General features: G+C 41.0%; 1 protein-coding gene across 2 annotated transcripts in view; it reads left to right on the top strand.

Moving 5' to 3' along the window:
* Positions 1-378: 378 nt before the first annotated feature.
* The window catches only part of camk1db (calcium/calmodulin-dependent protein kinase 1Db), a 42,399-nt gene continuing 27,031 nt past the window's right edge, over positions 379-15,746 (top strand). Inside the window, exon 1 of one of the 2 annotated variants that reach the window (XM_079809466.1) lies at positions 379-979. In XM_079809466.1, the coding sequence (XP_079665592.1) occupies positions 885-979 (95 nt within the window). In that variant the 5' untranslated portion in view covers positions 379-884. The remainder of the gene's footprint in view (positions 980-15,746) is intronic. The other variant, XM_079809465.1, reaches the window with a different exon arrangement.

The following is a 15,746-nucleotide window of genomic DNA, read 5'->3' as shown; positions in this document are numbered from 1 at the left end:
ACCATTTCAGAAAACTACAACACAATAGTCTTTAGGTACTGAGATTAATGAAGAATCTTTAACATCCATGTAACCTTTCCATCTCACAAAGGGTTCTTTACAGTGGGAATAGGTTTTAATATTATTATTATTAAAATGTTCTTCACACTAAGAGACATTGTTCTTTTAATAACTGTTGACTGAAAGGATCTTTGGGGGAACCATAATTGTTTTTTCTTCTATGGCATCACTGAAAAACAAAGGGGTTTTCACAGTATCTTCACCTGTGGTGTCTTGCCTTGAGAAACATTCGGATAATCTGTCCTAAATGACCTCTTTTACAGTGTATTTATTTCAATAGGGCGGTTTTAGTTGGCAAAGTGCCTTCCTCCTCACTACACTGTGAGTTTGGACGGCTAATAATGAATGCAGTATTACTCTTCATGCAGCAGGTGTACTGTTCCTGACGCAGTCTGTTCAGCCGTCTGCTGTCATCCCTCGCACGCGCTCACCGGTTATTTACCGGGCAACAGTTGCATCATTTATCAACCGGTGCGTTACAACAGCCCTACTTTGCAAAACCTCAAGAATAGGGAATAGCGCATTTGCGCGCGCGCGCTGCACGTTCCGTTGGTCCAGCTCCTCGTCGCGGTGAGTCAGTCAGCGAGGCGGGATCCGGTAGTTCGCGCGATTGGATTAGTCGCTGTGCGTCGGTCAGTCCTCGTTCTGTTGGCGGTACCGGGCGGAATGAAACGGAATGCGAGCAACGATTGAAGTCGGTCAGACAGTCACAGAGACCGAGAGTCGCGTTCGCGTCTTTATCTGTGTTGTGTGTTTCCTGTAAGGCTGGAAAGATTGACGCGTTAAGAAGGTTATTCGGAGGCAGCGCTCTCCCTGGAAGCACCATGGCCAGGGGAAGCGAGGAATCTGTGAATGGAACATGGAAAAAGCAAGTGGATGACATCAGGAAGATATTTGAGTTTAAGGAAATCCTCGGGACGTGAGTATGAATGATATTTTGGCATTGAAATCTGCATATCAGTCCTCCAGTTTTTGTCCTCAAAGTTTGATCTGTAAGAATATTCTGAATTAGGCTACTTTACCATCCATTAGACACATGTTTACTGGGTTATAAATGGTTAAAAAGTGAAAGCTTATTTTTATGGCTCACTGATTCACGAACAGGTTGTTTTATTTCCCTTTTCCCCTTTTTTTTGTCCCTCATGAGTAGGATATGTGTTAGACAATTTGCATATGTATGTAAATGTATGGGAATGAAAGCTAGTATTCACATATACTATGTAAATATATTATTATTATATTATTCATATATTACACATATATTATTCAGATATTAAAATGGAATTGTATTGTCATTATACCATGTACAACGACTTAACATTATTAATCAACCCTGTTACCACTGTAAATCATTATTAAAGTTAAATGTAATTCAATAAACAAAACAAAAAAGCGGTGGGGTTACTATTTTATCACTGTCTATTGTTTTGTAGGGTTTTTTTATTCAGCCCCTGTTACCATGATTTCTTTTGTTTATTTGTTTAGAAACATCAGCATCATTTTTTTCTTCTAATATACTTTATAGTATCATGACCTTGAGAGCAAGACTAAATGAACTATAAAACTGTCAACCCTGTCACACATAAGTGAATGTCAATATGAACAGTTGCACATTGAATCAGATATAGAATATAATGTCTCGGTCTGTATCAGTGCATAATATGCACTTTAAAATCCATACTTAACCTACTTGGTGGCGCGTTTTAGTGTGCAGACCTTCTTCTGTCAGTTTTAATATTCCACATCCGGCAACATGCTTTATGTTGTCATTAACAACTGTTTCTGGATTCCTGTTCTGTTGCAGCAGCATTGAAGTACGGGTTAACTAGGTTTTCCCCATGTAATGCCTTGAAATAGACCTGGAGATTTCTATTTATATGGCGTGCAGGGACCAAAAACAGGGACAGGTATTTTTATGTCCTTTAGAGAGAGGAAACCTTTTTCATTTTTTACCATTTGGGTTTTTTATTTTATTTCCCCCCCTGTAAACTGCGATGGTTCATTAGCTGACACGTTCACCACCACTGAAAATTAACTACACTTAATTTCAGAAACACTTTTTCAGAAATCGATTGCAATGAATCTGTGCTTTTAGTCTTATCTTAAAATCTGAAGATAGACTGTATAAGGCAGATGAGCTTATTTTTTAATTTTTAATTTTATTTAATTTTTATTTAATTTTACTTTGTCTTTTCCGAACGTCTGAAGATATGTAACAGAGATGACGTTGGTCAGGTCAGACATAAATGATAACTCAAATATTATTTTATTTTATTTAGCTTTTCTGAAAATCTGAAGATAATATGTAACGGAGATAACGTACAGGTCAGACATAAATGATAACTCAAATATTATTTTATTTTATTTAGCTTTTCTGAAAATCTGAAGATAATATATAACGGAGATAACGTACAGGTCAGACATAAATGATAACTCAAATATTATTTTATTTTATTTAGCTTTTCTGAAAATCTGAAGATAATATGTAACGGAGATAACGTACAGGTCAGACATAAATGATAACTCAAATATTATTTTATTTAGCTTTTCTGAAAATCTGAAGATAATATGTAGCGGAGATAACGTACAGGTCAGACATAAATGATAACTCAAATATTATTTTATTTTATTTAGCTTTTCTGAAAATCTGAAGATAATATGTAACGGAGATAACGTTGGTCAGGTCAGACATAAACGATAACTCAAATATTATTTTATTTTATTTAGCTTTTCTGAAAATCTGAAGACAATATGTTACGGAGATAACGTACAGGTCAGACATAAATGATAACTCAAATATTATTTTATTTAGCTTTTCTGAAAATCTGAAGATAATATGTTACGGAGATAACGTACAGGTCAGACATAAATGATAACTCAAATATTATTTTATTTAGCTTTTCTGAAAATCTGAAGATAATATGTAGCGGAGATAACGTACAGGTCAGACATAAATGATAACTCAAATATTATTTTATTTTATTTCGTTTTTCTGAAAATCTGAAGATAATATGTAACGGAGATAACGTTGGTCAGGTCAGACATAAACGATAACTCAAATATTATTTTATTTTATTTAGCTTTTCTGAAAATCTGAAGACAATATGTTACGGAGATGACATTGGTCAGGTCAGACATAAATGATAACTCAATTTTTATTTTATTTTATTTTGATTTTCTGAAAATCTGAAGATAATATGTAACGGAGATAACGTACAGGTCAGATATAAATGATAACTCAAATATTATTTTATTTTATTTAGCTTTTATGAAAATCTGAAGATAATATGTAATAATATGTAAAGGAGATGACGTTGGTCAGGTCAGACATAAATGATTACTCAAATATTTTAATTTAATTAAATTTGTCTTATTATATTTTATTTATTTTGTTTTTGATTTTATTTTAATTTTTTTGCAGTTTTTATTTAATTCATTTTTTATTTCACTGCCTTTTCCAAACATATGAAGTGTGTGTATTATATACATGTGTGTATAAGGTATAAGGTTGGTCATATGCACGAACAGACATCATAACACGGTAATGCTATGTATTACATAAGATTTTTAACCATAGCACACCAAAAGACTCTTAAAAAAGGATTTACTAGAGGCTTTGATGTAAACAGGCCGGTCCTGACCTGTAAATGTTTCATTTGTATAGAAGCTCTAATAGTCACGCCACTTACAATAGTTTTACAATTCACAGCATCCTCCATGTCTCAGGCTGTGCTGCTCTATTAGATCTCAGCGGTCCAACAGCAGGAATCACAGTGGTGTGTGCACATGTTTTAATCTGACTGTTTGACTGCATGTCATCTGAGGTTCAGCACCCCACCCCAACGCTTTGAAGTGTTGACTGTGGATTATATGAGTGCAGAAGAAGGGAAAGACTCAGATTATGCCATATCCAGGCTTTCCTCTCTTTCTGTTTCTCAAGTCGCTCTCGCTCTTTGCTTGTCCAGATTATGATTGTTTTTATTGTGCTGCTGTTCACACACCATGGCAGAAGAGCTTTTGAAGTCGTTCTAATGTTGCATGGATGATGTTGTTTTTTCAGTGTTCCGGTGCTTTTTGTTCTTCTCTTTTTAAAGATAATGGTGATGATGATGATGATGTAATGACCATAATTCATCATCAACAGCATGAATTACACCACGGGCCAAATCTGCTCCTGAAGAGAGTTCAGCTCCAATTTTAGAAGCCGTTTACATGAAAACTGAAAACCTTTAATGCATTTTTGGTCTTTCATTTACACACCAACAGTGTTTTGGGGGCCTAAAAACGCAAATTTTTGAAAACGATACCGTTATTGTCTCTGTGAAAACTACAAAAATGCTAATTTTTGACATTATGCACATGCATAGTATGTGTTCAGTCTGTAGGCGAGTAGTGTTTCTTTACAAAGTGACATCGCCCATTACTGGCCTGGCATGAATAATACAGTATTTTTAGTCGTTTTCGCAGATTAGTGTGAACGGGGATCATTTTGACAACAAAGAACACTGTTCACCACTGTAGCTTTTTCTCCTTTGGTGATTCTGTTTGTTAACATCAGCTGTCTTCAATAACAGTCAATCACCACTCAATTAATCACTTAATTATCTCATTAACTTTAACACTGCTTCAGTGTTAATTTAACACTCTTATTTTAACACTTTAACACTCTTGAGTGTGGTCTCACATATACTCCCAGGAGAGTTAAAGGGTTAGTTCACCCAAAAATGAAAATTCTGTCATTAATTACTTACCCTCATGTCGTTCGACACCCGTCAGACCTCCGTTCATCTTCGGAACAGAAATGAAGATATTTTAGTTGAAATCTGATGGCTGCAAATGCCTCCATTGACACAATGTCGTTACAAAGTCCATCTCACTACAGTGGTTCTAAAATAACTTTATGAATTGGCGACAATAGTTTTTGTGTGCAAAAAACCCTAAATAACTACTTACATAGTGATGACGATTTCAAAACAAGACATCATGAAGCTTCGAAGCGTTATGAATCAGTGAGCCGAATGATGATTCGGATCGCGTGTCAAACCGCCAAACTGCTGAAATTTGGCGATTCAAACCGCTGATTCGACTCGCTGATTCATAACGCTTCGAAGCTTCATGATGCCTGAAATCGTTATCACTATGTAAGTCGTTATTTAGGGTTTTTTGCGCACAAAAACTATTATCGCCGATTCATAAAGTTATTTTAGAACCACTGTAGTGAGATGGACTTTGTAACGATGTCTTTAGTAGCGTTTAAGGGTCTTGAGAGTGAACCGTTCATTGTGTCAATGGAGGCATTTCTCAGCCATCATATTTCAACTAAAATATCTTCATTTCTGTTCCGAAGATGAACGGAGGTCTTACGGGTGTCGAACGACATGAGGGTAAGTAATTAATGACAGAATTTTCATTTTTGGGTGAACTAACCCTTTTAATTTAACACTGGAGTTTTTGCTGTGTAGTTTTACTGTATTTTAGATCAAATAAATTGAGTATATATATATATGTATATATATATGTAAATTTAATATATAAAAATAGAATTCCACTTGACAGTGGATTATTAAAGCTGATGCGATGAAGAACAGGCATAAATCTAGAACACGTTTTACCTGGATTATCTCTCTAGGATTTCCCATCCTGAAGATGACATAACAGATTCCCTAATACGCCTTACACAAGATTTTACAGACTCAGCTTTCAGAGGCAGCACACAGACGTTTCAAAAGCAGGCCAGAAAAAATGTATACATTCTTAGAAATCACAGAATTCAGCATGCTGATTTTACGCCCTGTATACACCTGGTATTCAGATGCGTTTTGGTTGATTTGGTAGACGAGGGAGACACATTCCCATTTACACCTGTTTTACAGTTTTTTACGATCGCTATGACAATTTTTCAATACTTTTAACAATTTTCCTAAACTCTTAACGCACCAACCCACCTACATCGCACATTTGCCAAAACGGTTAATTTCATGCTCAAAACCACACATTGTAAACTAATTTTCAAAATACAATAATTCACTAACACAATACACTATGTCTGCCAAAACCCTAACACATGTGCTCTTATGTTTTTTTTTCATATCTTTTGATCTAATGGACAAAATAAGCTTGCACAATTGACATATGAACGTGAAAGGAGATGGTGGAAAAAAATACGGAGAGCATCTTTCTGCTCTCATAGTCGCAAGACCAGCCGAACGCGGTGAGTGTGTGTTATAAATCAGTGATGGTGAGAGAACATTGTGCTTGGCACGTTTTTCCTCCTCAAAACCAAACTTTAAATCCTGTCTGGTTTGCGCCCTTCCCATAATGTTTACTCATCAGGTCAGTAGGCGGAGAGTAGGCGGTCTTTTGTGGCTGTTCGAACGCATTTGACCACATGAGCGTTTACACCATAGACTGTAAAAAAAATATGGACGTAGTGTCCGTGACGTCACCCGTAGGATTCTGAAGAGCAGTTTTGAAGCGTAAAGTAGGGACGAGCTGGCTGTTGCCATCTTGGCAGCGCGTCATCGCGCGTCACTCCCGGATAACAGAAAATGGGCAAAGAGGCGGGACGTGGGTGGAGCTGAGGTGATGTGATGACTAAGATATATAAACCAAAACCACAATTTGTACCAGGCTGTAAACATGTTTTTTTTCTGCTGTAAAGTTGGGCATTTTGACATGGGGCTCAATGAGATTCTGCTCACTTCTGGAGCCTGTCCCTAGCGGCCAGTCGATGAATTGCAGTTTAAGTCACTTCCGTATTGGCTTCAAGAGAAACTGGCGGAGGTTGCTGCTTGGTTTACACTACGAAAGCAATCACTACCTCTGGAAGTGGTCAAAAGTGGACACGCTCAAAACGTTTTAGACCCTGTTTACACCTGTATTTAGCGCCATCCTGTGATCCAATCGACCCAAATAGAAACAGGGCCTTAGATTAAGTTGGATGCACAATGCAGCATTGTCAAAAATAGCTCAGACTTTCCTACACATAATGACTCAACCTACATGCTGCACTCTCCCTATTGTTCAGACTCCATCTCAGCCGTTTTCTAAATGAGAAAATACAATCAGTGTAAGTGTTAAGTAATCCGTTAATTTTAGATTAATCCTTAATCCTTAGTCTAAATCCTGTTACCTTCCGAGTGGAGGTGTCAGTTTTCCTGAATTCACCTGAGGTCGCTTACGTTCAGTATGTCATTGATAAAATTCAATTCAATTCACATTTATTTGTATTGCGCTTACATATCATTTCAAAGCAGCTTTACAGAAAAGTCATGTGTCTACATTACAATTTAGAGTGATCTGTTATCAGAGGAGACTGTGTCCAAATTATGCATTTCAGAAATGTACATACAAATCATGCAGTTAACTAAGATCATGTAATAACTTTTAGGCAGGAGTAAATATTACAAGTTGTAAACATGATGGTTATAATATATAGACAATTTAGTATTGGTGCATGTTGATTCAGAGTTGGCATCATCTTAAAGGGATAGTTCACCCAAAAATGAAAATTAGCCCATGATTTACTCACCCTCAAGCCATCCTAGGTGTATATGACATTCTTCTTTCAGACGAATACAATCAGAGTTATATTAAAAAATGTCCTGGCTCTTCCAAGCTTTATAATGGCAGTGAATGGAAGGCCAAAATTTAAAGCCCAAAAAAGTGCATCCATCCATTATAAAAGTGATCTGCACGGCTCCAGGGGGGTAATAAAGGCCTTCTGAAGCGTATCAATGGGTTTAAAATGAAATATCTAGCTTTCGGCTATAATATCTAGCTTTTGGCTATAATACCACCTTCCATATTCAACTTACAAAAAAAAAACGTAACTGGTGCGACGATGATGTCAGACGTAGCATAAGCGCTTTGAACTGCGAGAGGCGTTACACTTTCTGCGTAAGTTGAATATGGAAGGCGGTCTGCCGGAAGCCAGATATTTTACTTTATAAAGTTTTAAATATGGATATTTTTCTTACACAAACCCATCGATTCACTTCAAAAGGCCTTTATAAGCCGTGTGGAGCACTTTTTTGGGATTCAAATATTGGGCTTCCATTCACTGCCATTATAAAGCTTGGAAGAGCCAGGACATTATTTAATATAACTCTGATTTTATTTGTCTGAAAGAAGAAAGTCATATACACCTAGGATGGCTTGAGGGTGAGTAAATCATGGGCTCATTTTCATTAAGTCAGGAGTTGGAGTCGTCTATTCACAGGTGTTGGGGCATTTGTAGTCTTCGTAAGAGTCTGGATCCAAACTGGAGCTGGCGTAGTCTCTAGTTACCTCGAGATGTGCATCCCGAAATAAAACCGAAAAGCTAATGGAAAATAATTAGCATAGCATAAAATTTCAAGCTAAGATAATCGTCGATTTGGTCAGACGCAATCATGACAAAATGACAAAAAGTAGGGCTTGGCGATATGGGCAAAAAAATTATCATGATAAAATATTTCATATTAGTCTTTATCGATAATTTTCACGATAAATGTCAAATCTTTATTTCTTTCACGTTTAAAGGCAGATTTTTAGCAGCCAGACCATTAATTGTGTTTTTATTGTCAATTTATTGTCAGAACATGACAAACACTTCAGGTTTTTGAGTTCTTTACATTTTGTAATTTTGCCGATCATACCGCAGTGCCCCTGCGAACACGATTTCTACCGAGGGTGGGCCAACTCCATATTAAACCCTACGGATTAAGAATGGGATGTCATTAAAAAGTGAATGTGCATGTAAAGGCAGGCGTCCCAAAACTTTTGGCAATATAGTGTACATTTAGTATAAATGCACAAATGCTATAGGCTAGATTAATCACAAACAAATGCTGTAATTATATTCATTTACTCCTTTAATACATGTCTGTATTAATAATAATATCCCACATTTTTGCCACAATACTATGGTGCAATTTTTGTTACTACAGTAAATCCATAGTAAATAATGGCTATATTTTATTTTGTAGATTGAAAAGCCTTCTGACTGTATGGCGCAGTTCAAATTAGTTTCGTTCTTGTTGGGGATTGCCCCACTGAATGCTGATGAATATGTTATTGACCGCTACAGAACTCTGGTCAGGGAGTCGGAGTCATCAGATTGAATTTGGATGTTTATTGTACAAGATGTGACCATATACACATTAGCGTAGTTGAGGTACTTTTTCATCATGAACTTTCTCTTGCACATAAACGCTGCAGCTGAGTGAGAGCGCGCGATCTGACTCCTCCGCTGGAGTAAGTGAATAGGCAGATACGCTAAGACTGTACGTGCTGGAAACGCTGCACTACGTTACTTACGCAAGTCATAACTTAAACCTCACACACACAGCCAACTTTAAACTTAAAGGAAGAGAATTCACAACAGCCGCCCCCACATTTGAACAGCAAATGGGTAATCAAGGGAATTCTCTAAAGGTCCTTAGTGTTCCCTTCTAATGTTGGCAACTTTATCAGCCGGGCAACTGGTCTGAGGTAAGTTTTACCATCAATGACAATTTCAGCAGTCCGCACACATCCGTCACTACTAGGCAATGTCTTTCGAACTCTGCCTATGGGCCACTGAGCTCTTGCGAGTTGGGGATCTACGATCAATACAACAGAGTCTGCTTCCAGATTTTCTGCTGATTTTTGCCACTTCTGTCGAGTCTGGAGAGTAGGCAGGTAGTTTCTCGTGAACTGTATCCAGAATTGGTCCACCATATTCTGGCAGTGACGCCATCTTCGCCGCCCCATATCTCCTAAAGTGTATGCCACCTGAGGAAGTGATGCATCCCGCCGCCCCATAAGGAGAATATTTGGAGTGATAGGATCAATGTCAGCGACGTCTGCTGACACATATCCAAGTGGTTTTGAATTAAGAATTCCCTCCACCTCCACTAGGACGGTGGACAGGACATCCTCTGTGACAGCTTGGGTTCCGACAGCTACCTGGAGAGCATTCTTTATGGAACGGACTTCACGTTCCCATATTCCGCCAAAGTGTGGAGCACCGGGGGGATTAAACTTGAAGTTAATCTGATATTTTGAAAGCTGAGTCTTGAGCTCTGGCTCCATCATTGAGAAAGCTTCCCGTAATTCTCTGTCAGCTCCGCGGAAGTTGGTGCCGCAATCCGAACGAATTTCGTGTGGTTTACCCCTTCTGGCTATGAACCGGCGGAGTGCAAGAAGGAAAGCGTCTGTATCCATCGAATTGAGGAGCTCAGTGTGAACTGCCCTAGTTGTGAGACATTTGAAGATCAGTCCCCAGCGTTTCTCATTCCGCCTTCCTATTTTGACCAAGTATGGGCCAAAGCAATCAACGCCGGTGGAGTAGAAAGGTGGACAGAGCAGTCGGAGGCGTTCTGGTGGCAAGTCTGCCATTTGGGGGACCTTTGGCTGTGCTCTCCATCGCTGACAGGCCAGACAAAGAAGTTGATGGTGCTTTATAGCCTGGCGTCCTCTGAGAATCCAGTACTGTCTTCGTATCTCAGCATAGACTCTCTCTGCTCCTGGGTGTAGCAGTCGCTCATCAAACTCTTTGATAAGTAGCTTTGTTACTGCGTGTCTTGGGTCTAGCACAATGGGGTGGATTTGTTCTGGGTCTAAGTTTTCCAGCCTCCTTAAGCGGCCCCCAACTCTAATCATGTTAGTCAGTGGATCCCATTCCGGAGCAAGACTGACTAACCGACTATGTGCAGGAACTGGTTTCTGCGCCTGGAGGGCAGCAACTTCTTCGGGAAAACTCTGAAGTTGGCATGCTCTAAGCAGAACAGCTTCAGCTTCTCTAGTGGTCACAGGCTCACTGTTTGTGGAGTTTGATGTGGACGCGCCTTGACTGTTTTGTTGAGTTGTCTCCACTAGTTCACGCCATGTGCTGAATTGTGTGGCATCAGAGAGGTTGGAAGCAGTTTCCTGTGCCATTAAGCAGTAGCAGGAGAAGCCTTTCTGTTCGGAGACTCCCTCTGACTGTGCAACTTCAGGTTTCTTAGGCCAGTGCTCTGGGCTCTGTTTCAAGAATGGAGGCCCTTGACTCCATCGACAAGGCTCAGCCAAACTTTGGAGAGATGTACCTCTTGTTATGTCATCAGCTGGGTTCTCCTGCGTATTTACATACCTCCATGATCTGTGGTCTGTTAATTCCTGTATCTCGGAGATTCGTGTTCCCACGAACACTTTATATCGACAGGAGTCTGACTGAATCCACTCCAGCACAGTCATGGAGTCTGTCCACAGAATTGTCTGACCGATGGAGAGAGTCATCTCCTCCTTCACCAGTTTGGCCAGCTGAGCTCCAGCTAAGGCAGCGCAAAGCTCCAGGCGAGGTATAGACTGCTGCCTCTTAGGAGAAACCCTCGATCTAGCCATTACGAAGGAAACATGCACATCACTTCCAATTTGAACTGCCAAATATGCCACTGCCCCATATGCTCTTTCAGAGGCATCGCAGAACACATGGAGGGAACTGTGCTGTTCTGTTGCAGTTGTGGAAGCTGGTGTGTAACAGCGAGGAATGGATACTGCACGGAGATGTTTAAGCTCGCTTTCCCAGTTGATCCAGGAGGCCTGAAGGTTTGTAGGTAGATCCGAGTCATCCCAGTCTCTCTTTTTAGTCCACAACTGTTGGATGATCACCTTAGCCCTGGTGGTGAACGGTAATATGAACCCCAATGGATCATATTGAGATGCCAGCACCTGGTAGGCTGTTCTCATAGTCAGTGCTGCATGCTCAATGGGTCGGTAATGATAGCCAAGAGTATCAGTTGCACAGTTCCACCTGAGGCCCAATGTGGGCTCCACTGGGTCGACATGGGTTTGAACTAACCACTGTTCTGTGGCAGAGGAGCGGGCTTCAGCAGGAAGATGAGCGACCACGGCTGGGTGACTACTAGCCCACTGTCTGAGATCAAACCCTCCTTCTGCTAGCATACTGCGTAGTTGGTCCACTGTTTGTTTGGCTGCCACCACAGTAGGAAAACTTGTTAGGCAGTTGTCCACGTAGAAGCTCTGATGTACCATGTCTTGCAACCCTGGATATTTGGCTTCCAAATTGTGAGCATGATGCTGCAGAGCAAAGATGGCACAGCATGGACTGCTTGTTGTACCGAAGGGTAGAACCTGCCATTCGTATACATCTGGAGGGTTCTCACTGTGTAGGTCTCTCCAGATGAAACGGAGAAAGGGTTTGTCTTTCGGCAGGAGACGGACCTGATGGAACATGCCCTTGATATCTGCACTTACAGCCACCTGATACTGCCTGAATCTTAGCAGGACGCCCAAAAGTGATGGTCCAAGTGCAGGACCTGGCAGGAGTTGATCATTAAGAGATAGACCATGGTGTGTGAACGAACAGTTGAAAACCAGTCTTGATTTGTTGTTATGGCTTACCAGATGGTGGGGTAGGTACCATGACTCCTCTGTCTGGGCTGCTTCTCTTTGGTTGAGCTTGGCTACGTATCCTGCCTCGATAAGCTTGGCAATCTCTCCTGAGTAGATTGAGGCCCTTTCAGAATCTTTCTGGAGTCTCCTTTCAGTGCTCCTCAGATTTGCAAGAACAGATTGCATGGAGCCTTTGAGTTTAAGAGCGCCTGGTTTCCACAAAAGAGGAGTGGCGTAACGTTGTACACCCTTTACACGGACTTGTTTTGTTTGGGACTCAAGCAGCTGTATAGCCTCTTTGTCTTGTCTAGATCGGACAACCAGTTTTTCGTTGTGAAAGGGTAGCACGTCCAGTTGCCATAGCATTTCCACATTTCTGTACAGAAGATCGTCTGGGTGAGCAGTGGAGAGAAAGAAACATTGCTGCAATGGTGAATGGTCTGTGGTGCACATTACTGCTCCTTGCAGAGCCCACCCGAGAGCTGTATGGACTGCTACTGGACCCCCTTTGGTGCCTTGGCGAATAGGCTCTTCTGCGGTAATGAGGTGAACTTGGTCTGAACCTATGAGCACCAGTGGACGTACCTTGTGAAATGGCTGTAGCGGAATTCCCCTTAGATGTGCATACCGTCTCTGAAGAGTCTGAACAGGGTATGACTGTTCCACCAGATCTAGACCAGAAGCTGTGAATGCTCCAAACACTTGATAGCGTTTCTCTGGGTTACCTCTTGGGGAGATTTCAAAGGTGACCCTGGAGCCACTGAGATGCGTAGTGTCAGGTCGGACGGTACGAAGGGCTAGAGTCTCAGGTTCACCTTTCAGCTGGAGCTGTTGGATGGCATTGGGTAGGATCATGGTGCGACAAGACTGTCCAATCATCTGTGCCTCAGGCAATTTGAGATGTTCCAGCAAGATGTGGTACTTGTATTTTTCATCTAGCTCTGCATGAGGTTCCAGAAGGTTGTCCAGTGCCAACTTCAGGTTAGCAAATTCCCTCTCGTTGTCATCCACAAAATCAGGAATCTTTGGTTGGGGAGCAGCATGTAAAGAGCGGTGAGGCACAAAGTATTCTGGTTGCTTCAGTGGCTGGTTCAATGACATTAGAGAATTGTCTGCACGGGCGGGCATGTTTACAACAGGAACTGAAGCGCTGTGCAGGGTTTGCGGCACTGACACCACTGGAGGCACTGGAGTATAATGAGGAATTGAAAACCGTGTAGGCAGCGTGTCGACAGGTTGTCGTGGAGAAGGTGCCACTGTGGTGTAGAGGTAAGGCACACTGGGATGCTGGTAGGTTGGCGTGGGAGCTACTAACTGTGACTGCACCTGAGGCAGAACGGCATTTCCAGCATCGTCATAAGGGTAAAACTGTTTATTAAGCCGTAATGGCACAGTCTCTGCTCTTGTAGCATGGTCTACGGCGCCAGGTAACATCCCAGATGAAATTGGCGAGTACAAAGGGAGTGAAGCGACTGGCTGTATTGGCACAAAACCAGGGTTGAAGTGCTCTGCCGCTGCTGCAGGTGTACTTGAACTTATCTGTGTGGCACTCCCATGTCCCTGGGTAAGTAACTCAACATCAGGTGACTGTGATGCAGAGGTAGAATGACTGGAGGGAGGTGGATGTGAAGGAGTTACTAAATGAGATCTTAGTGGTGATGTAGCAGGTTTTCAACTTGATCATCCTCCTCATCTTCTTCCTCCCTCAGGAACGATGTGATATGTTCCATCAGCTCTTTGCGCCGACGCTGTCGGTTTTCATATTGTTTAAGCTTACTGTGAAGCACAGTCATATCGGCAGCCTCATCCCTTTCCTTTTCAGAAATAGACTTCAAGATTTTCCTCAATGAACTCATGCTCAACATATCTAATGAACTTGTGTCCGGATGCTCACCCTGGCTGGAGACTGGTCGTGACTGACTAGTTATGCCCACTGCGGCTGCTGCTCCTCTCTGCTCCGCTGGCACCTCTGCTGTAGGTGGGGAGGAAAGGGCAGGTCGGTGATGGCTATAGTCAAGAAGATATTCCTCCAGATGCTTGGGTGTGCGACGCTGCCGTGAGGGTCTGTCTGAAGTCTCAGCATGAGGGAATGAAGTTGATCGCTCTTCTGATGACATCACTGTAGTAGTCAATAGCTCCGGCTCGAAGGACCAATGTTGGGGATTGCCCCACTGAATGCTGATGAATATGTTATTGACCGCTACAGAACTCTGGTCAGGGAGTCGGAGTCATCAGATTGAATTTGGATGTTTATTGTACAAGATGTGACCATATACACATTAGCGTAGTTGAGGTACTTTTTCATCATGAACTTTCTCTTGCACATAAACGCTGCAGCTGAGTGAGAGCGCGCGATCTGACTCCTCCGCTGGAGTAAGTGAATAGGCAGATACGCTAAGACTGTACGTGCTGGAAACGCTGCACTACGTTACTTACGCAAGTCATAACTTAAACCTCACACACACAGCCAACTTTAAACTTAAAGGAAGAGAATTCACAACAGTTCTGCTTTTGGCGCATAGATATTATCGAACATTTATCAAACTTGATCGAATGATATCATGATAATTATCGTTATCGTTTCATACCCAACCCTAACAAAAAGTTAATTTTTTCATTGAATTATTCCTTTAAAGTTCCCCTGTTATGCTATTTTAAAACTTGATTTTGTTTTGAATCTCTTTGACTCTAACACCATTTATCATGCACTTTGATCTTTGAAACTTTGCAGACATTTTACATTCACAAACAGCTGTATTATACAATTTTGAATTGACGTTCCCTCACATCCCATAATATGTGACTACACCCACATCCCATATAACATATATAGACTTATGAAACTCTGACATTTGCATGAGAGATGCAGCATTACCGCAAAGAATTGAGGTCATGGACCACAGAGTCATGCTATATGATCACTAGTTCCTTTTTGACCGCATGCTATGCAAATGAGGGGTGTAACGGGTACACAAATGCTTTCCAGAGAATAACTGCGTATGTTAGCTTTGACTCTGACAAGCTTTGCTGCAAAATGTACTTTACAGGTGCACAACAAGGAACACAAAGCACATAGAGGTCAGTGGTGGTGGGTTTAACGGTCATGCTTTCTTAGTCTTTACCTCAAGGTGTGATAAACTAACACTTCCTGTAGCTGTGATGATTTCCTTTGCTGTTAGTTGGTTAACTGACACCTGCTTTTGAGATTGATGGCCAAAATGGAATCAGCTACTCTATTACACTCTCCATCAGATGGATATCGATCACCTGACACAGTGTTTTTTTTCCTTCATATATATATATATATATATATATATATATATATATAT

Source organism: Gobio gobio (genome assembly GCF_949357685.1).
Source record: "Gobio gobio genome assembly, chromosome: 25".
Lineage (NCBI taxonomy): Eukaryota > Metazoa > Chordata > Actinopteri > Cypriniformes > Gobionidae > Gobio > Gobio gobio.
This window is presented reverse-complemented; position numbering and strand designations above follow the sequence as displayed.